Below are 22,540 nucleotides of genomic sequence, written 5' to 3' on the forward strand. Positions count from 1 at the left end.
TCTCTCTCTCTCTCTCTCTCTCTCTCTCTCTCTGTGTGTGTGTGTGTGTGCAGGTGACTGCACGTGCATGTGTGCTCATGACAGTCGAGGTACCCTTGGAAGCCAGAAGCATCGGGTCTTCTTGAAGCTGGAGAAGCGCCTGCTGTATAATCCTGACAGCCTGCGTGATCCCTGAAACCATGGTGGGTAGAGAGAATAGATGGTGAAAAGTTGCCCTCTGATCTCCACATGCTCACGTGTGTGCATTCAGACGTACATGTTAACAAAAGAAAGGTCGGACGTGGTGGCACATGCCTTTGATCCCAGCACTTGGGAGGCAGAGGCAGATGGATTTCTGAGTTTGAGGCCAGCCTGGTCTACAGAGTGAGTTCCAGGACAGCCAGAGTTACACAGAGAAACCCTGTCTTGAAAAACAAAACAAAAAACAAACAAACAAACAAACAAAAGAAAGAAGGAAAGAAATCAATGGAATCTAAGCACAAAATAGCTCCCTATAACTAACTAATTAACTAAGCCTTTTAAAGTGGTTTTGGATACTCTCATTTGATTCAGTAACTGTCAGTATAATCAGATAGTCAATACTGGCATCAAGTCCAGTTGTACATATATTTCCTCGGAATCAACTTTGACCAATCAAAATCTAAGACAAAGTTGGGTATGGGAGCACATAACTGTAGTTCTACCAGAGGCAGACAGATCACTGCAAGTTCAGGGTCAGCCAGGGGTCCATAGCAAGACAAAAAGAGTCAAAGAAATGTGTATACGTAATTAAAAATAAAGCAGCATTGAATTAAACCCCTGCCTAATCTATTTGGCCCAGTAGACAGGTTATTATTCAAATATAAAATACCTTTTTTTAATTTTAGTTTTGAGACAGGGTCTCATTGTGTAACCTTGGCAGGTCTAGAACTTACTATGTAGCACAGGTCACTCTCTAACGCACAGAAATACACCTGTCTCTGCTTCCTCAGAGTTGTGATTTAAGGTGTGTACCACGAAGCCCAGTTCCCTTAAAATGACATCTAAAAAGATTTCTGGACATAGTCTACAACGTATCTTTATGCATGTTTTGCATGCATATGTACCATGTGTATGACTGGTACCCTTTTGAAAGTATTTTGTGATGGGGGAAGTACACGCATGTAGGAATGGGGCTCTGTTATCATGTGGGTTTCAGGGACTGAACCAAGATCAGGCTCTGCAACAAAAGATTTTCCCCCCCACTGAACCATCTTGCCAGTTTCCCCAGAAATACACTTTCTAACAAGCTTCCGTTTTTAAAATTTTGTCTTTATATACAATACAGGTTTCATGAGGAAAAAAAAAAAAAAAAACAAATCAAAAAACTTGCTTTGTTAGTGTTTCCCAAATGTTATAGCAACATCTACAGATACTCCATAGTAAATGTTCAATTCTTCATTGAGACAGTCTCTATGTAACTTCTATCACATCCAGGCCTAAATGGTCCACCCTTCACTTGCTGGAGCTCTTTTATTATAAGTCTAAGCGAGTATAACCTAGAAACAATTATATATAAGTAAAATCATGTTCATACATATAATATCACCCGGCGGAGGAGAGGGTGAGAGGAGAAAAGACGAGATAGGCAACTTGCCAGGGTACTCATATTTGGAAGCGCTCAGATGTTGCTGCCTAGCCAGTGACCCTCCTTGTGGGTCAGTGACAGAAGACCCCTGACCACAGGGCTTAGGAAGTGCAGGCAGTGTCAAAGCCAGTGGAGGCAGCAATAGCTCATAACCGGAGAGACAAACAGGACACTCTCAGGAGAGTCTGAGAGTCTAGGATACCAGTCCTTCATAGGTGCTGTAAATACGCCTCTGCAAACAACTTCATTACTGGAGTCTTAGTAATTTCTGTTTCCTTTCTTTCTTCTTTAGTATAGAACAGAGTTTATTCAGGGCATAGGGAGGGGAGTCAAGAGGGTAGTAGAGGCAGAGAAAGGCAGAGAGAGACTGTAGAGAAGTAGAGACCAGACATGAGCATGTGGAGAGAGGGGGAAGGGAATGGAGAGGAGGGGGAGGGGAGAGGGGACAGAGCAGGAGCAAGAAGGAAAAAGCAAGAGCAGACTTCTGTTTTCTGTAAGGTCAATTCTCAGACTCCCTCTAAGTTCATAGTACCTTGCACATCATCTAATTAAAATGTCTATTTATGAAAAACAAACTCAATGCTTTTAATATTCAACATCTTAATAAGAAACGTTTGGCACAGTCTGCTGCTTAAAGGAAGGAAGGAAGGAAGGAAGGAAGGAAGGAAGGAAGGAAGGAAGGAAGGAAGAGAGAAAATAGCAGGGAAAAGCAGTTACAGTCAGTTTGCATCTGACAGCCCTGCATTTTTATTTTTGCAATTATATATTTTGTAAATAAAATCAAAACAATTATGTTCAAAACACATTTATTTATGAAATCATCTGAAGTTGCATTTTCGTAAAGTAAGGGTGTTCATTGAAAAAATCTGACACACAAGCACTTGTTACTAGAAAAGTCTTATTGACACATTGAGGAGCCAAGGGTTTTTTCCTTTTCTTTTCTCATGCAGATCTCAACACAACATTCATGAGGCAGCCCAGCAGTAAGAACACTTCAGCAAGGGACGCCCCAAAGTCGTGGTCTTCTCAGTCGTACTCAGAGAAACGGATGTGCTGGCTGGCTTGCTGAGTCTTAGCCAGTCTAATCTTCTCAGCTTTGGTGATTAGCTAGAGAGAGGGTGAGAAATTAGAATGCCTCAGGAATTCCAAAATGAAAAACAAGCATCACTCCTAAAGCCCTACCACTATCAGGCTGAGGAACACTTAAAAGCTGGGGTAGAAAGACAAATGAGATCATTACGTTTCAAATCAATTTACAGAGAACTGGAAGATTTTTATGAAATAGACCTTAACTCTTAGAAACCTCCATCTCCCTCCAATTACAGTTCATTACTCAAAATCTTTCACTGACATGTCATCCACTCCTCATTGTCCTTTCGCCTTTCTTAGGAAGAGCTACAACTTAGCATTATTTTGTGTAACCCCTGGACCTGGATAATAATTACTAAGACTAAACAGTGTGAGACCCTTAACTACATTGTGAGGAAAGATTTATGTTATTTAAATGAGATGCTGTGTTTCTGGGCTGGGTACTTCTCAAGTTTCCTTTATAAATTGCTTATTGGCCAGGTATGGTGACTTATAGCTTTAAACCCAGCATTCTAGTGGCAGAGGGATCTCTGTGAGCTCAAGGCTAGCTTAAGCCACACAGTAGGACCCTGTTCTCGGAAAAACAAATAAAGCCAAAAGCAACAACAACAACAGAACAAAGAACAAACTGTTTACTGTAAGGATAATTCAAGCAGAGCTATGTGACTATGGTACACAGCAATTCTGTACACTTAGTTGTTGTTGTTATTATTATGTTTTTAAGATTTACTTTATGTATATGAGTAACACCGTGGCTGTCTTCAGACCAGTGGGTGTGAGCCACCATATGGTTGCAGGGAACTAAACTCAGGATGTCTGGAAGAGCAATCAGTGCTCTTAACTTCTAAGCCATCTCTCTAGCTCCTATTTTGTTTTTTGAGACAGGGTTTCTTTACGTATCCCTGGAAGTCCTGGAACTTGTTCTGTAGAGGATGATGGCCTTGAACTCAGAGAGATTGCCTGCCTCTGTCTCTAGAGTACTAGGATAAAAAGTATGTGATGCCATGCTCAGCATGTCTGTCGGTCTGTTTATTTAGAATAAAGTCTTATTTTGTAATCATGTCTGGCCTGTAATTTACTACACAGCCCAGGCTGCCCTGAGTCCTGGCATTTAAGGTGTGCCTGTGCACCACCACACCAGGCTCATTTTCTTTCACTCTACCTCTTCTATATAGAATTATTTTTCAGTTTTGTTTTGTTGTACTCTTGGCTGTTCTGGAACTCACAATGGAGACCAGGCTGACCTTACCACATCTATTTTATGTTACAATTCTTTTGTGCCAATTACATACACCTTCTAAAACCTTAAAATTTGCTTTACAAATGAAAAATTAGGATAAAAAGCTACACATAAAAAATACACGTTATATATTATATAAAATACAAGATATATGTATTTTTTAAAGGCGAAAATAAGATTTTTTTGAAACACAGAAGACAACAGATTGAAACATCTGCAAAGCAGTTGCTACTGCTTTTCTGCAGTGGGTCTCTGTGCAATGTGAGCTGGCCTGAAGATCACTCTTCTGCCTCCTGAATAGCTGGGACTGCAGGTGCAGACAGCCAGCAAAAAGTTTTCTTAGCAGAAAAAAAAAGTTATATTTTAGTTTTAGGGGATCAGAAGTACACGGCCTTTCTCAGTCACACAGTAAGTTTGAGGTCAGCATGAGATACCTGGAACCTTTGTTTCAATCCATGAAACAAATCTGATGTCATATTTGTTGACAGGAGCCCATGACAGGATTCAATTAAAGCACTGTTTACAAACGGCAAGAATAAAAATTCTGGCTAGCCTAGCAACTAATGATATGTTCCCAAACAGGAATCCTGCCTTTAGCTGGGTAATATCCAATAAAAGTCCATTTTGATTAAAAACAAAGGCAAACATCTAAAAATTGTGGTTGGTTGGTAGATGCCTCTGGGAATAAGGGTACGCCCTTCAAAGCCTGACTACCAACCAACAAGTTGCGCCCTTGGGACTCACAGGTAGAGGCAGAGAACAAGCTGCCCTTTAACTTCCACACGCATGCTGTGGCACAGGCACACCCACATGAAATTTAGATATAATTAAAATAATTAAAGAACAATAATGTCAGAACCACTGAAATTTTGCCATTACTTGCTATACACGTTAACGATTCTCATTACTTTAGCCTAGAGTGTTGCACTTCTGAGCACTCTTGAGTGGGTGTGAAAGCTATCTGGTTTACTCTTCTTAGCACACTGGTATTATAAGCAAGCTACAGAAGAACGGGTCAATGTGTCCTGAGTGCCTGTCACTCTACTTGTAGGAACACAGAGCGTCAGCTCTGGCAGGTAGTCCCCAGGGGCAGAGCAAGAGCTCCTTACCACCCTTAAGAAGCTGAGTTTAATCTCCAGCACCAGAAAACAAGTTAGATTAGCAACGGTTAGTTGTGGTTCCCTTTCTTCTAGCTGTGTGCTTCAGTTGTTCCTACCTACATCATGCCAACAACCCTGAAAAGGAAGCATTTTAACTCATAAAGAGTAACTGTTTTGTTGTTGCTATTCCAATTTAATTTTATAAAATATGATAGGCAATGTTTATTTTCTTGCTTGAGACTAAGATAAATATTAATGAATTTATAAAATTAAAAGTAAAATGTTTTAATTACCAGCTTAAAAAAGTATAGCCAATTCAAACAAACCTTCACACCAATTAGAAGAATAAATATTCCTTATTTGTTCTAGATTACTGACATTAACATCTGAACATCTCTAACAAGTTTTGAAATTCACACCTTCAGGAAGAGAAAGCCCCAAGAAAGGAGGCCTTCCCATCTCAGCAAGAACAGTCTCCAGTGAAGAAAAAAACTTGACAAAGACCAACAGTAACAAAAGCCCTGTCAATCGTTAGAAATGCCAAAGGAGGAAGATGAAAAACACACCAAGCCAATATGCATAGAAAATCTGAACCAGGTCTTTCAAAGTTCTTAACAGTCCATTCTAAATACTTCAACTACAACAATATTTAAAAGAATAAGCATCTGCTTTCAAAGAACAAATGTCATTCTCAGTGAGTAATATTATATTAATTATCACAGAAATAAAATTGTTGAATGAATCAGTTTGTTTTAATTATTTCAGTTTGCTCCTGCCACTTATAATAAACAATAGCAACATTTCTCATTGCCATCAGGAGCCTTACATGTATCAAGCCTGTACAGAAGATAGTCTTTGTACAGGCACTCATCCCCAGACTACAAAACCCAGTAGCTCCAAATCAGAACCGTGCATGTTTAAAATGCAATTACAATTATGGATCCTTGTGAGCCAACAATCTTAATTTCATCTACTTTGAAAGAAGGAGAAATCTGTATTCTTTTTCAGTCTGAAGCAGTACTCTCTAATAGGAAATCCAAAGTGAATTTATCATCATTTATTATTGTCAGAAGATGCATATAACCATTCCCCTTACCTTTTCTGTGCCTCTTTTCTTTTCCCGAGGTTGATTAAGTTTGGCCTGTCTATCTACCAAAATCTTCTGCCAGTACCTCTGCTCATGATCCCCTTAAAAAGAAGCAAAAGCTCTGATCACAGATGTAAGGCTATACACTCTACCTCACCAGCACGAGTGCTTGGGGAAGAAAGTTAGTTCCATTAGCCCAATGTAGAACAAGTAAGATAATTCCCAATAATAACTGTTTACTAGAAACACAATCAGGTTTTACCAGAAAGGACCTCGAGGTTCCAACAGTGCTTCTTTCTAATTTCAGTCTGTGCATTCATTACTGCCTGAGCATCCTCGGGGGTTTTAAATCGGGCATGGCATTCAGTATCTCCTTCTAGCAAATCAATGTAAACAACTTCAGAGATTGTGGCCAAAATATCCTATACGGGAAAGAAGTATGAAAACTTAAAAATCACACTTACAGTGCTTGACAATAAATGAATGTAACCACAGAGGTTGTCAAAATGTATTCTATCAAGCTACCTCTATAGTTGATGGGTAAATATATAAAACATACAGAAAAACTCTTCAAATAGATTTACACAAAAATGAGATGCAATTTAATAATTCATCGCAAATTACTGTAGCTCATGCTCTCGGTTCATATTTATGAACTGACAAGGGGATCTGCTAAGGGTAAGATTTGTAGAGTGCAATGTAAATGACCCATCACTCAGCAAGCTGGAGGAGGTTAGTACCAGGAAGATTTAAATAAAAGAAAGATAGGATTGGAGAAGTTGAGTATCCCTCACCTACACAACACCATGTGTAACTTAGAACACAGAGAAGCAGCTTTCAAGATTTTACAATACCCATCAGAATCCTCAGGCTCTTGGGTAGGTTACTGAACACAGCCCAGAGGCTCTCAGTTTTAGATAAAATACCTAAGTAACCTTTTCTAAACAAGTTGAGGGCGCCCAGCAAGGGCAGAGTTTTACCTACGCCACCTGCTGGGAGGGCTAATTAAGGAGATTCCTGCATTTTTAATCATTTTTCTCTCACACCAGGTTCTTCACAGAACACAATACATTTATGCAGGAATGTAACAGTAATCTTATTGTTAAATTTCACTCATTAAAACTAAAGAAACCCTACTTAATTTAGAACAGAATTTTCTAGACACAAGAACTCAAATTCTTTTAAAATGTCACAGAAAAGTGTGGGAGGGAGATGTTGGACACTACAGGATAAGAACAGTGCATTAGTTACTTGTAAAGGACAATAGAGATTTGCAGGTCTGTAGAAGACAGAAACTCACCCTTACCACACAGTATTCTGTAAGGTAAGAAAACCCTTACTGAAAAAGGTTTCCTTAATCAATCAAGGAAAAAAAAAAGGCCTGGAGAGCCTTCGCCCCGGGGATCTTCCAATGCTTTTATCTAGTTAATCATCACTAAGTAAGATACACAGCAAGAGACCAGTCTGCCTTAAGCTGCTGAAACTGTAATAGAGTTCCTCTTAGTTGTAAGAGTTTCATAACAGAGTTTTCAGATAGTTTAGAGTACCGCAGTTCAACTTACTATGTATCCATTAAAAGTCAGGCTGATCTCCTAATTGAAAACCCATAAAATGACCAATTAATCTGGTAATCAGTGACAAGCAACAGAGCTCAGGTTTTGTTTCAGAAAAACGAAGTAATTACTAGAGGACTTTCAACGGTTGCATTACCAAACTCTTCTGCTTGCTCAGGACGGAATCCAGGCCTCCATGCTTGCAAAGCATTTGCTTACTGACATCCGTTCAGGTTCTTCATCTAAATTCTATATTGTTACCATCTTTCCTTTCTCTTTTTTAAGATTTATTTATTTATGTCATGTATGTGAGTACACTGTAGCTGTCTTCAGACACACCAGAAGAGGGCGTCGGATCCCATTATAGATGGTTGTGAGCCACCATGTGGTTGCTGGGAATTGAACTCAGGACCTCTGGAAGAGCAGTCGGCACTCTTAACCACTGAGCCATCTCTCCAGCCCCCTTTACCATATTTTCAGATGTAAGCTAATAGGATTTAGGATTGACAATTACAGCTTGGTCTACAGTGAGTTCAAGGACAGCCAGGGCTACACAGAGAAAGCCTATCTTTCCAACTAACAAAATATGGAATCAAATACCTTTATCAACAGAAAAACTCTTTCAAAGCATAACATTGCATACATATTACTTCAACAACTCCAAGTTAGAATCACTCTGTCATTCTCCAGTGAAGTACACAGCCACTAACCATTAGTGAAACAGGAAAGGTGTACAGGCTATCTGACGTACGCAGGCCTTACTTCCTGAGGAGTGAGGTATTTAGAGGAAACCTAAGAGTTGTCAGAGTTACCATGGACTCTCCGAGCAGTTTATCAGAAAGGTACAAATTCTCACTGGAGCTGCTTTGTTTTCCATACTATTTTGAAAACATTTCACATGGGGTTCATAAATATTACCTTGACTTGTTTCCTGCCTGGTAGAGGCTCTCCGCTCACAATCTTCACAATCACTCCAGTCACAAACTGTGGGCCTTGTGCATTGACCTTCTCCTGGGTGGAGCACTCTTGACCACTGCCTGCTGCTGTGAAGAGGAAGGAGCCAAAGGTAACCTTCCCACTCCTGACATTTCACATGAGGAGGAGCACTATTCTACCCCAGCAGCAGCAGCAGTGACTTCTCAGGCTAGTTTAAGGATCTCAGAATTGTAAATAATATTAAGGAATCACACTGCCCATTGGAATCAACATGGCACAAAAGGCGTTATACCTCTAAACCAAAGAGTAAAGCCTGAATAAAGATGTATGCCTATATGAACATAAGACTATTCAAAGTATTCTATTCTTTTTTTTTTTTTTTGTATTTCGAGATAGGGCTTCTCTGTGTAGTCCTGGCTGTCCTGGAACTCACTCTGTAGACCAGGCTGGCCCCGAACTCAGAAATCCACCCAACTCTGCCTCCCAAGTGCTGGGATTAAAAAAGGCATGCGCCACCACTGCCTGGCTTTAACAATTTCATTTTTTTAAAGATTTGTTTATTTATTTTATTTATGAGGATGCTGCAGCTGTCTTCAGACACTCCAGGACAGAGTATCAGATCCCACCATGTGGTTGCTAGGACTTGAATTCAGGACTTCTGGAAGAGCAGTCAGTGCTCTTAACCACTGAGCCATTTCTCCAGCTACAAAGTATACTGTTCAAATATGAGAATTTGTATAATTTGCAAGAACTTAAAACCTTTACTAATATTACAATGAACGAGAGTAGTGCTTTAATATGCTCCTGCTTGGTGCACATCATCCACTAAACCTGCAGTCTTTATTCCTCTCTCCAGGCACTCACAAGTGAGCTTGCAGGTAAGGTAGAGAAGAATAAGCAGACTATTAAAACCTAGTGTGTAATACAAACCTTCACATTTTTACTTTTCTTAAAACATTTTTTTGGTAATGGTACAGCTTAAAATTGAGGAAGCCACTCTATCACTGCAAAAAACCGCCCCTGAAAACATTCAGACTAAAGCCCACTCTTCCATTACATGAGCTTCACCCTCTCCGTTCCCCACTGCACACTTACTAGGCGCTTTACAGTCTGTTTCCATTTCTGATTCCAACTTGATTTGAGATATTGTTTTTTTTAGAGAAGCCATGCTAGCTTTTTGCAGTGCCAAATACTCTTTCTTCAAATCCATCCATTCAGTCCTGAAAAACAAAAATTGAGCCACTACAGTGATAAGAAGACCCAACTAGAAATCTGAAGTTGGTCTAAACGCAATGTCCACAGGAACTGCAAGTCTTTCTGACTTTTCTTTCTTTAAGGCATATGTTTACATTATTTGTTAAGCCATTTGTTAAAGCTACCTAGCAAACACACAAAGGAAATTTCTCTGCCTTAACAGTCAAGGAAAATGCTTGAGTTTCCTGGTTGTTTCTAATATTTAATTGTAAAATCACTTTTGAGTCACTTCCATTAAGTAACAATCACTAAATCAGGCAACCTGGAGGAAAAGTAAGAGACTAAAACTCAAAGATTTCTCAAATTGCTTCCAATTTGAGAGCTAACATTCCTTAGGATTTACTTGAATCAAAAGGAATTTCTAAGAAGAAAAAAACACCCCATGGAAGCAATTTATTTATTTACATACATTTAACATGTAGATGTATCTTCAAACAGCTAGGGCTCCTCCAGAGAAGCACAATGCATCTCCTGGCTCTGTGGGAGCGCTCATTGTTACCCTAATCTGTGCCATCAAACGGGCAGATAGGAGATTTTTTTTTAAAGAGGAGGATATCTTGTGGTAATGGTTTTAGCAGTTAACATTGACATCTGTTTACTTCAAAAAAGGAAAAAAAAAAAATCCAGACCTCCCCAGGTCCCCAGGATCTACTTTCCCCAGAGCTGATACATTAAAATAACAAAGGGTCTTGTAATGATTCTCAGAGATAGAAAGCCAAAAGGAACTCAGGAGTTAAGAGTAGTATAAATACAAGTGGTCTAAAGTCAGCGTCTTTCACCCTCCAAGGACAGAACCCGACTCTCTGGGAGGCGGTCACGAAGGTAAAGGAAGGTAGAGAGTAGATCTGTAACCGGGGTGGGTCACTTTACTTGCTGTGGGGTTGCTCTTCTATTTTAACTAGTTGCCTGTGGGTGGGTTCCCTTCAACTTTAACATGGGAATGCTTTCTGTCTCATCTAAGAGTAAGTGCTTCCATGTTTTAGTAGAAGTGAATTCAAGAAACTCTATGGAGGAAAAAGCACCTTTTAAGCAAGAGTCTGATGGGAGTCCCCTCTGCTTTAACATGGGGTTACCTGCTGTGTTAAACAAAAGCAAGTGCTTCCATGTTTCAGTGGGGGTGTCTTAGACTGTTCAACATTTTCTTTAAAATGCCTTAGGTTAAGGGAGTGACTGACTGGGCTTCCCATCACTTAAACGTGGTTGTACTTGCTTTAGAACTAAGAAAGTAAGTGCTTCCATGTTTTGGTGATGGTATGTGTTCCTTTCTATTCATGCCTTTGGAAAGACCGCTCAAGTCTGCTTAAGGGGCCTCCTTTACTTTAACATGGAGGCACTTGCTGTGCATTTAAAAATAAGTGCTTCCATGTTTGAGTGTGGTGGCTCCTACTTAGTCTTCACTGTGCTGCGTATAGACAGACCGAGGCCGTCACTGTTGCTAACATGGCTGCGTATAGATAGACCGAGGCCGTCACTGTTGCTAACATGCAACTCTGTTGAATAGAAATTGGAATTGCACTTTAGCAATGGTGATGGACCCGTGTCAGTGGCCACAGAGAATCGGTACTTACTTGGACAACACTCTCAATGGTATAACCTCCTCGCCCATCTTATGTCTCTCCTTATGTTTTTTCTTATGCTTCCTCTTCACCTTTGAGTCACCTTTTCGGTCTCCTGTTTCCTTCTCCTCCTCAGTAGAGCAGAATTCTAAGTCTAGAAAAAAGATTTCCGTTTAAGTCCGTTGTTGTGTGGTTAAATGGTTAAAACATTTCTAGCTACTACGTAGCTACTGCCATGGTACCTCTGCTCTCCTTGGAGACCTCGGAAGCTGCTTGGCCGACGCCATCCTTCTGAGCCCTTTTCTTTGCTTTTGGCCTTGGTGGGAGGCAGTCTTCGTCCTCGGCGCCGCACCTCTCCCTCTTCCCTGCCCTGGCTTCAGGTAAGCTGGATGCTTCGACCTTGTCCCGCTTTTTCTTTTTCTTTGCAGGTTGCTTTGGAGCTTCCGGGGTTTCTGCTTCGGAGCCCTCAGAGGCAGTCCTTGGTCTCTTCGCGGCTTTACACACGCCTGAGCTGCTGCTGTCCACGGCCGACTCTTTGGCCTGCACACTCTCTTCCTTCTTTATTCTGCCTTTTTTCTTTTTCTTCTTTTTCTTCTCTTCTGTAACAACATGATTGTTATTTATAGTCATTAGTTTATAATTTACTTGGCCAATCTAATTAGGTAAGCACTCACCAGCTACTCGTAAGGAAGGGATGGGCTTGTTTTTCACTGTCTTGGGAAATATACCAGGCTTCCTAGGTGCTTCTTCTGGTGGGTTGTTCAGAAACTGAAAAGATTGATTGCAAAATCTGTTAATTCTTGCTAACCCTGTGTCTTGTTTCTTTACTTTTCAGGGTCCCACAGAAGTACGTACCTCAATGGCTTTTGCTGCTTGCTCTTTTGTTTCAAACTCCACAAAGGCAAATCCCTTAGGATCCCCAGTAGACTTGTAATGTGGAATACTTATGTAAACCACATTGCCGCATTTCCCAAATACTCTCTCAATCCAGCTATGAGTAACATTTTTGGGGAGCAACTCCTGTAATAAATCATGGATGAACATTTTAAAGTTCCTACATCTTACCAATAAATATTTTATAAATAAATGAACTAGAATTAAAATTTGTGTCATTTCTTACCACATATACCGTGCGTTCTTCCTCGTCCTTTGGTCTCTCACCTAGGGGTTTTTTCCTCCTGATTCTGGTCCCTTCTAAGTCCAACTTTATGAAAAAAAAAAGAAAAGCTAAATATAAAGTCAGTAGTTAATTGGATGTGGGTGACTTGAAATGCAAGTTTTTACCTCTACAACAGATGAGCTTTTCAATGCTCTGGCTATTAGCTTCCCATCAGTTGTCAGCTTCTTCATTTTGTTAAAAGACACCAGGAGAGAAATGTCCACATCTAGGAAATAAAATAGGATAATGGGACACTGGAATATGTGTGCAAACAAGCATGAGTTCAACAGCTTGTTATGTTATGCAGTTGTGTGTATCAATCATATGAACATAATATATACACATGTATGCAGTACTGAGCTCTCAAGCTCTGGCCCCATATAAATGTGAGTTGGAAATTCCAACAAAGAGAAACTTACATCCATCTCTAGATTTTTCAATTTGCTCTCGCAGAAACTTGTCCTTGTGAAGGTTTGCATCTCCAAACCAGAAGTCCACCTGCTTAGCAATATCTGCAAGCACCTGTTTAACCCGGGAGCGCTTCTTTTTTTCTTCTTTTCTCTTCTCAGTGCTTTCTTCCATAGTTTTTTGGTTTTCAGTTTCCATTCTCAGAGACAAAAACAAAAATGCTAAACTGTAAAAAGTGCTAACTAAGCCTCCTGATGAGGTGGCATAGTAACTAAAATGCCCCTGTCACCTGAGCCTTCCTGCTGTATCTCACTGAGTTAGGATGTTTTTAAAGCTGGTCGGTCAGGCAAGTGCAAATTCTCTAAGTGTATTCAAGTAGTAAAACCTGATAACTTAATTACTAATTAAGCACATTGTAGCTCTATGGGGGTGGAGAGATGAACTGCTCCTGAGTTCAATTCCCAGCAACTCACAACCATCTGTAATCTGTAAGGGGATCTGCTGCCCTCTTCTGGCATGTCTGAAGACAGCTACAGTGTACTTGTCATATATATCAAAGAAAGTAAGTCTTAATTCACCGGTTCCTTCCAGGCTTTCATTCCTACCATTCAAGCGGAACCCCAATGAGCTCAGTGTTTGCCTAATGCCAACAGTTACCTGACCTCTTCATCTGGCTTTAAACTTGCCTTTTCTGGATCCTTCCAACTGTGATAGACTCCTATCTTGGCCTCCTGTCTCATCTATCCTCTCTGATGGTCCTGGCTATTCAGTTCTGGGCTGTCTAACTCACACACACTCTCATTAGCTCCATATTCCAACAGTCAATTACACACTTGACATCTCCATTTGTTCATTTAGAGGATATATCGCAAACTTTACCTGACAAAAACAGAATTCTAGCCCCTCTCCCTCATCCCTTCTCCTGTCTTTATCTCTTATTCCCTGCTCTTTATCCCTCTGGGATAAATAAATCTCTTTTGTGTTTGAAAAAAAAAAACAGAATTCTATAAATTTAAGATTTTTCCCCCCTTTGCAAAATACCAACTACAAAACTGTAAAACCAGAAAGCAGTCTCACTCCCTTCCTCATACTCTACAGTCAATTCAATTCACCAGCAGTCAGACCAGCACGGGCTTTACCATACATCCTCAACATTAATCCTTTTACTTCTAATCAGCGACTTGGTCCAAGTTATTATCACATCTCCCTTGAACTATTCCACGATCTTCCCTAGAGGTCAGCTTGCTTCTACTCTGTTTTATTATAGTCAATTTCCTGCTGTTTCTTTCCCTAATACTGGCACACACTCTCATGTCAAGTGTGTAATTGACTGTATGGCTGGTTTGGTTATTTACCCAGATCTGTGAACGCCACTGTTTAAGAGAGGCTTTTTCTTTCATCCAACCTACAAGAGTCCCATGGATCCCAATCTGAACTATCCTCTAGACTTTTCTTTCAATGCTCACCACTATCTGGAATTAGAGTTTTGTTATTTATCTACCCCACTATAATACAAATATAGAGGCAAAGGCTTTAAACACTACGTATTTGTGAAGTAGTTACATATATTTAAAAGTCCCTGTAGGCTAGGTATGGTGGTACCTAAGCCCCAGCACCCAAGAGGCACTGGCAGGTGGGCCTCTGTGAATGTCTCGCTCGCCCTATATAATGAAAATAAGGTATTAAGCATCTCAAGTTCTTTTCTAAGGTGGTAGAGTATAAACAAATACAGACTTCAGTGATGAGAGCAGGCCCCACTGCTAGCTGTTAATTATAATGGGCAGACTTCCAGCTTCCTAGTTCTTTTCACCGTCAAAGCCCACCATCTAAGGCACAGATTCTCACCCTGTAGGTGAGACACTTTTGGGGTTCACATATCAGATATCCTGCATATCAAATATTTACATTACTACTTAAAACAGAAAAATTACAGTCATGAAGCAGCAACAAAATAATTTTATGCTTAGGAGTTAGTACTACATGAGGAACTGTGTTAAAGTGTCACAGCATGAGAAAGGTTGAGAGACTCTGATCCAAGGCATAGTGGAACTCACAGCTACTCTACTCTTCACTCACTGGATCTAAAGCAGAGCACACAGAACTGCAAAACACAGATGTTCACAGCTATCATTCCACTACCTTAGCCCAGAGGCCATTCTTCCTGTTTCTCTTAAGGGTTACTTTTGTAACTTAGCATATTCCAGTTCAGATCAAATACACCTTCAATTTAGAACAAGTTACAGACCAAACAGAAAGTCACATAAACTACAGAACAATTTAGTTTCCCTATTCCAGGTCCAAAGAAAACCAGTTAGTTAAATGGCTACACCTTGGTTACAGAGCTTCCTCACCTCTACCCACTTTCTGTCTGTCTGTCTGTCTTTCTCCTTGATGCTAGGAATAGGAATTAGACCCATGGCTTTCCATATCCTACCACTGAACCACTCCTCAGCCCTTGCTATACTCCTAACCCTGTTTGTACTTTCCCAAGGTCCTGTAGTAATGAATAATTATATTGCCATTCCACACATTTCAAAGGAAATGTATTCTTTCCGACCAAAATCTATTTATCCTCACTAATGTTAACACTATAATCCACCAAGTTGACCAAACCATATCTGCATGTGTCTGGAAGAAGTTTTCTCATTTCTGTGGTCTATAAAAGGTAGACACAAGTCTGTGAAGATTGATTAAAGAAATTGTGATTTAAGCACTTTAAAATGTTGCTGTGGAGAAGTCTGTAGAGATGTGGTTAAGAATACTTATTGCTGGGGCTGGTGAGATGGCTCAGTGGTTAAGAGCGCCGACTGCTCTTCCAAAGGTCCCGAGTTCAAATCCCAGCAACCACATGGTGGCTCACAACCATCTGTAACGAGATCTGATGCCCTCTTCTGGAGTGTCTGAAGACAGCTACAGTGTACTTACATATAATAAATAAATAAATGAATCTTTAAAAAAAAAAGAATACTTATTGCTCTTGCAGAGGACACACGTTCAGTTTCTAGCACTGATATCAAAGCTTACAACCAAAGGGGATCCAATCATTCTTCTGACTTCTGTGGGCATATGGTATACACGCATACATTCATACATACACACGTATATTACATAAGTTTAAAAAAAGACTCGCAGCCGGGCGTGGTGGCGCACGCCTTTAATCCCAGCACTCGGGAGGCAGAGGCAGGCGGATTTCTGAGTTCGAGGCCAGCCTGGTCTACAAAGNGAGTTCCAGGACAGCCAGGGCTACACAGANAAACCCTGTCTCGAAAAAACCAAAAAAAAAAAAAAAATAAATAAAAAAAGACTCGCAGGCTGGAGAGATGGCTCATCAGTTAAGAGCACTGACTGCTCTTCCACAGGTCCGAAGTTCAATTCCCAGCAACGGCATGCTGGCTCACAACCATCTGTAATGGGATCTGATGCCCTCTTCTGGTGTGTCTGAAGACAGCTACACTGTACTCAAACAGAATAAATAAATCTTAAAAACAAACAAACAAACAAACAAACAAACAAACAAAAAACCAGCCGGGTGTGGTGGCGCAAGCCTTTAATCCCAGCACTCGGGAGGCAGAGGCAAGTGGATTTCTGAGTTCAAGGCCAGCCTGGTCTACAAAGTGAGTTCCAGGATAGCCAGGGCAATACAGAGAAACCCTGTCTTGAAACCCCCCCAAAACAAACAAGCAAACAAACAAACAACAAAACTAAAACCCAAAGGGGGAAAAGCTGCCGTGGAAAACATGATGCCATGTTATTTTTACCAATCTGCCTTTGCCAACTCCCAAATGCTGGGATTAAAGGTGTGCGTCACCACTGCCTGGGCTGTCCCAGGAATTCTTAATCTGACCTCCCTGACACTTCGGGGAGTTTAAAGACATTTTAGGAATCCATGAGATGTTATAAGACAAACTTTTAAATAAAAGGTAAAATCATGCTTATACAAATATAAAGGAATATGGTAAATTTAAGTGGAACTAGTCCGTTTAAAGGAGAAAAGACCAGATCAATATACAGCAGAAAGTCAAAATGAATGTTAACATATACTGGTCAGGGGCAATGACATCCTACTTGGGCAAACATGGTTTTCATCTTTATGTTTTCAACAAGTTACAAAGTTGTAACACTGCCCAAAGACAGTGAATGTCACAGATAATCTGGAAGTAAGCTATGCTAGATTTAAAAAAAAAAATTAAAATCATAGGTTTTGTTTGTAAAAATCACATACAAAATGTTTCCACAGGTACATGTAAAATTTTCAAAGGAACTCGATAATAATATTTTTCAGGGTTTAAACAAAAAAGAAGAGTACCCAAAAGATTGAGAACCAAAGTTGTAGTCATGGCAAACCCTTTAGCGGTCTAGAACTTTGTTCCAAATAAATCTTTTAGTGTGAATGTTTTATGAAGTCATTCGATTTCCCACCACCGCCCGGCTTCGAAAGACTACTAAAAGGCAGTCTTACTTCTTGAGGATTTCCATTCTCAATGAAATCTCCACTCATATTTCTCCTTAATTTCTCATAAACGCACTCAGAACTTAAATTCATCATTTATTGTTAGCCCCTTCTACGACGGCATTTTCTATAGAGGGCCGACAGGACGAGGGGACTAGCAAAAAGAAAAGACTGAACTTTGGAATGCAAGTTCTCACAACTGATGTCCTTTGGGAAGACAACCTGCCTAGCATCCAGTTTCTCTGAGCAACCCTACTTCCGCACAGACTCACCCCCCGCCCCTCCGAAGCCGGGCGTGCCCCAAACACCCCAACCCCAAGCTCGGCCCGCCCCCTCCATACTGAGCTCCGAATTGCAGGGGCCGCCAGGGAACTGCGCGTGCGCACAACGTACGGCGCCAAACCAACGGCAAAGTGGCGACGGGGGCGGGGTGAGGCGGACCGCGGATGAAGGGTGGCCCTCAGGAGACCCGACTGAGAGGAGTTCCCACCTCTCCGGGTCTGAGAGGCTCTGCAGGCCAGTAGTGACTTACTCCGTACACGTCCCCAGATCCACGGTCAGCGCTTGTGTTCTCCCACGCTTTCCGTCTCCCGACCCTTGCGGTCGGCGGAAATTTGCGTCATCCGAGCAGCGACGCGCTTCTCTCAGCCCGCTATGGAAAGCCGGGTCCGAGGCCCTGGGTTCGTCGCTGACGTCATAGGCGGAGCATCTCGGGGGCGGGACCTGGGGCGAGGGGGCGGGAGCCACGCGGTGACTGCGCTGGCATGCGGAGTTCCATTGGTGGTTTGCGAACGGCGGCGGGCGGGGCCTCCGCGGTACCGTCCCTGCTTGATGACGTCACTTAAGTTGGCGGGAGAAATTAGAAAGTGGAGTTTATGTCATTGAGCCGGTGAAGTGGAGACTTTTCTCTCCCGTGTTCTAGGCAAGAAGGGTGGACAGACCGGGCGACTTGGCGCGGTTAGGAGAACATTGACACTAACTCGCCTCCACGGAAGCGGCCCACGAGGCGCCGTTAGAGTGCCGGGTGAGGCGGTCACCCTCGCGGCCCATCCCGGTTGTGGGTGTTTTAGGGGCTGACAAAGGACCAAGGGGCCGTTATTATTTAGTGATACAAAGTCTTGATGTGTCAAGTCTTGGCAAGTGAAGCTATGTTTCTTTTAGGGATCTGTACTGTTCCTTGTGGTTTAGCAGGCCGTTCGTGGTTTGGAAACTTTCCTGGTTTGAGCTGTGCTGTTCTGAGCTACTGTGACAGTTTTTCTCTAAAAGTGAGGTTATTCCACGGCTTCCTGCTGTCTTCGTGGAAAGCTCTCCTCAGCATAAGAGAAGTCATATACATCCGATTACTGATGACTCCCGCCCCATCCTCGTCATCTAGTGCTTCACCTGTTCTGTGATGCTTAGGAATCAGGCCTTTGCGCGTGCGTTTCCGGGTCGGGGGCCACCCATCACTGCAGAGGGCCTGATAGAAACGTTTGTTGGGCTCCAGAGCCGGACTTCCTAACGTAATAGATCAAGAATAGGACCTAAAAGAATAGGACCTAAAATGTTCATTGCTAACTAGTTGTCAGGTCATGTCCCTGGAACCACTTGAAGATATGCGTGCTTATGTGTGCTGTTTTTGCATCTGTATTCAGTTCACCATCGACGATTTCAAGATTTCAAAATTTGACCTTATATTTTTAACCAGTTAACATGGTAATTACAGTAGCTGCTGCAGCACTGTCCAAGAGATTTTTCTTCCTGGGTGTGTTGGCATATTGCTTGTAATATCCCAGCTATTTCCAGAGGCTCGGACGGGATTGTGCAAAATGGCCAGATCCTATTTTAAACAAACATAAAGGACTGAATGCATGTAAGCACTATTACCTAGCTTACATATAGGCCTTTTTGTCATCCCCTAGCACTGGGTAAAAGAAAGAACAAAAATTTCCTTGCAGAGGAATTATATATTGTATATTTGGCTTTAGGATGTTGTGCTATATTGACTAAGGTATTTAGTCAACCCTCTGAACCTATAATTTCTGTATCTGTATTCACCCAGCTATAGATGGGAAATAGAAAAAAATTGTTAGTTCTGAGCATACAGATTTTTAAATTATCATTTTTTTTCTTCTTTTTAGACAGTGTCTATCTATGTAGTTAGTCCTGACTGTCCTGGAGCCCTGTAGGTAGACAGACAACCAGGCCAGCCTTGAAGTCACAGATCCACCTGACTGTGCATCCTGTGCACTGGAATCAAAGTTGTGTTCCACCAAGTCAGGCTTGTTACCATTTCTTGAACAAAACAGTTTAATCACTATTTGCATATCATTTACAATCTACTAGGTATAAATAATCTAGAGATGACTTAATTTATATTAGAGACTATGTATATGCTCCTATTACATGCAAACCAACTATGACTTTTATATGTAAACTCAAGTGGCTGGCTCCAGATGTTAATATTTGTGGTCCTGAAACTAGTTCTTGGATACCTAAGGATTACTCTAGCAGGAAAAATTTAAGACACAAGGGGGCCATCTTGTGGTAAGTATAATGATTTCGAAAAAAACAAATTGAAGTTGGGTTCTAAGGAGCAGTACATGTTGAAGGGAAAACAATCCATTTTCTGGTAGATAGCAAGGCACCGGAGAGATGTATACGGATTACTGGTAACTATGAATTTTACTTAGTTTTACCTTTATTTTCCATTGTGTGGTGTCACGCAGTTCTGTCCTCCATGACAAATACAGTTTTGTTTCTCTTGGTGGCTTCATAGTCTTGGAATTGTTTGGTTTCTGTCTCCAGTCAGGATTTATTGAAAAATTTTGTACTTGATATTTATTCTTTTTATCAGGGTCGATTGACCATTCTTTGCTGTTTTTCATTTTAGAGGTTATAAATGCTGACTAAGAACTGATTGTTTTCTGGACCTGACTAGTTTATAATCTCAGGAGAAACAATGGAGTGTCAGGAGTTTATTGTAAGTTGTTTGCTGCTGCTGCTGCTGCTCCGCCTCCTCCTTCTTGTACTCTAAAAAATATCGAAGACACTAAATAACTTTTATATGTAGAGCTTCTATCTTATTGTTTATGCTAGACATAAAATCATTTAAAAATACTAAAAAATAACATTACGTTTTAATGTAAATTACATTGTTAATGATAAGTAACTAAAATTTCCAAGTATAACTAAGGAGGAAACATTTACCAGAGTAGCATTGCTAGATGTTTCCTGAGGAATTCTAATGTGCATGTATGCTTGTGCATGTGCACATGTGTGTATGTACGTGTGTGCACCATCTTCAGGAGTGCCGGCTACTTCCTTTGAGACAAGGTCTCTCTTTGGCCTGGAGCTTAGCAGTTAGGTCAGATTGCAGTTAGGTCAGATTGGCTGGGCATCCTAGGCCTCCTGTGTCTGCTTAGGAGGCATTCCCATGTCCAGCATCTTATGCAGATTCTGGGGCTCAAAGTCAGGTCCTCATGCCTGTGAGGCAGATAGGTTCCTTCCAGCTGAGCTGATTCTCCACCACTTGCGTTGCTAGACAGTTTTTTGTTTTTGTTTTTTTTTTTTATCTTTAACATTTGAGGTAGTAACAGGCAGCTGGATTTTCACACTTGTTTCTGTATTCAATCCTGTAATTGAATCCAGCATCACATATAACAGTTGGGAACTCCATTCTTCCTCTGATGGAGGTGGAATCTAAAGTTAAAAGCTGTCTGAAGTTTTCTGACCTCAGATGCTGTGAGCGTTGCGGAGCTTGTCAGACTTTGCACTGTACTCAGAAATAATATGTAACGTGGAGCTGGGTTTCCTCCCGCTGACCAACGTTGTGGCGGTTTAACACATCTTGATGTTCAGTTAACTTACAGACTTTTACTTGCCCTTTTTTCCTTTACCTTCTGGTACTACCCAGTCTTAAAATCGTTGTTGATTTGGTTTGTTTGTTTGTTTGATTGTTTTTTCCCATTTTTTATGCTGGGGGTTAAACTCAGGGCCTCATGGTGCTAAGCCTGCAGTTTATTGTTGAGCTACAGCTCTTCACTGATGCCGGCATTGTGATGATTCCTGTGCTATTATTATTTTGATAAAGAATGGCTTTATTTTTATATGACCTGTAAACTATATGGTATTAAATATGTGTAAATGGCAGTGATGTCTTCCTCACTTTTGGAAATAAGGTCCTATATACTCATCAAAAGATGAAGAAGTCCAAAGTGTGGCAAGATGGAGTTCTGAAGATCACTCACTTAGGCAACAAGGTAAGTACCAAGCAGTTACTATAGCTTGACTTTTTTTTTTTTTGAGACAGGGTTTCTTTGTGTAGCTCTGTCCTGGAACTCACTTTGTAGACCAGGCTGGCCTCAAACTCAGAAATCCGCCTGCCTCTGCCTCCCGAGTACTGGGATTAAAGGTGTGCACCACCACGCCCAGCCTTGACTTTTGGTTAGGCGTTAAGAAAACTCTGTTGATAATGTCTGTTATGACCACATATAACCATGTCAAAAAGACATTTTCATGTCGGTTTTATTGTACATTAAGAAAGTTCAGTAAGTCAACATCATTTAATTTGTTTAATTGTTAACATAATGAGCTGGCTATGATGCTTCAGCATGTTAATTGCGTTTGCACAACTCATACAAGTTAAGCATTTTGTCTTATTTTACTGATGATAAAACTGAGGGTGCAGATGAAGCATCTTACCCAGGAGTCCCAGCTGAAAGTGCAGGAGTCATTCATGAACTTAGATGTGACTCCAGGACCCATTTTCTAGCTAAGGTTTTTGTTTTGAGACATCATCTCTGTGTTGCCTTGGCTGTCCTAGAACTGTGTAGACCAGGCTGACCTCAAACTCAAGATATCCCCTTGCCTCTGCCTCCCAAGTGCTGGTATTAAAGTCATGTGCCGCAATTACCTGACTCTAGCTAAATCTTTTTTTTTTTTAAGATTTATTTATTAATTATGTATGCTGTGTTCTGTCTGCATGTATGCTTGCACACCAGGAGAGGGCACCAGATCTCATTAGATGGTTGTGATCACCATGTGGTTGCTGGGAATTGAACCTCTGGAAAAGCAGCCATCTCTTCAGCCACTAAATCTTTTTTTAATATTAACTATTACAG

General features: G+C 41.0%; 2 protein-coding genes across 2 annotated transcripts in view; one reads left to right on the plus strand and one right to left on the minus strand.

Moving 5' to 3' along the window:
* Nucleotides 1–2,395: 2,395 nt before the first annotated feature.
* Nucleotides 2,396–18,131, minus strand: Larp7 (La ribonucleoprotein domain family member 7). The gene is made up of 13 exons (XM_021157843.1): nucleotides 17,971–18,131; nucleotides 13,000–13,187; nucleotides 12,706–12,806; nucleotides 12,542–12,625; nucleotides 12,277–12,441; nucleotides 12,096–12,189; nucleotides 11,664–12,020; nucleotides 11,434–11,575; nucleotides 9,707–9,831; nucleotides 8,594–8,718; nucleotides 6,385–6,544; nucleotides 6,132–6,223; nucleotides 2,396–2,713 (listed from the first exon to the last, which is right to left on the minus strand). Exons 2-13 carry the CDS (start codon nucleotides 13,184–13,186, stop codon nucleotides 2,633–2,635), a joined length of 1,713 nt encoding a protein of 570 aa, XP_021013502.1. The 5' UTR covers nucleotide 13,187; nucleotides 17,971–18,131; the 3' UTR covers nucleotides 2,396–2,632.
* Nucleotides 18,132–18,408: 277 nt separating this feature from the next.
* Nucleotides 18,409–22,540, plus strand: part of Zgrf1 (zinc finger GRF-type containing 1) — a 66,629-nt gene continuing 62,497 nt past the window's right edge. Inside the window, exons 1-3 of the mRNA XM_021158878.2 lie at nucleotides 18,409–18,462; nucleotides 20,311–20,400; nucleotides 21,599–21,679. Of these exons, the coding sequence (XP_021014537.1) occupies nucleotides 20,380–20,400; nucleotides 21,599–21,679 (102 nt within the window). The 5' untranslated portion in view covers nucleotides 18,409–18,462; nucleotides 20,311–20,379. The remainder of the gene's footprint in view (nucleotides 18,463–20,310; nucleotides 20,401–21,598; nucleotides 21,680–22,540) is intronic.

This window comes from Mus caroli, chromosome 3, assembly GCF_900094665.2.
Source record: "Mus caroli chromosome 3, CAROLI_EIJ_v1.1, whole genome shotgun sequence".
Classification (NCBI taxonomy): domain Eukaryota; kingdom Metazoa; phylum Chordata; class Mammalia; order Rodentia; family Muridae; genus Mus; species Mus caroli.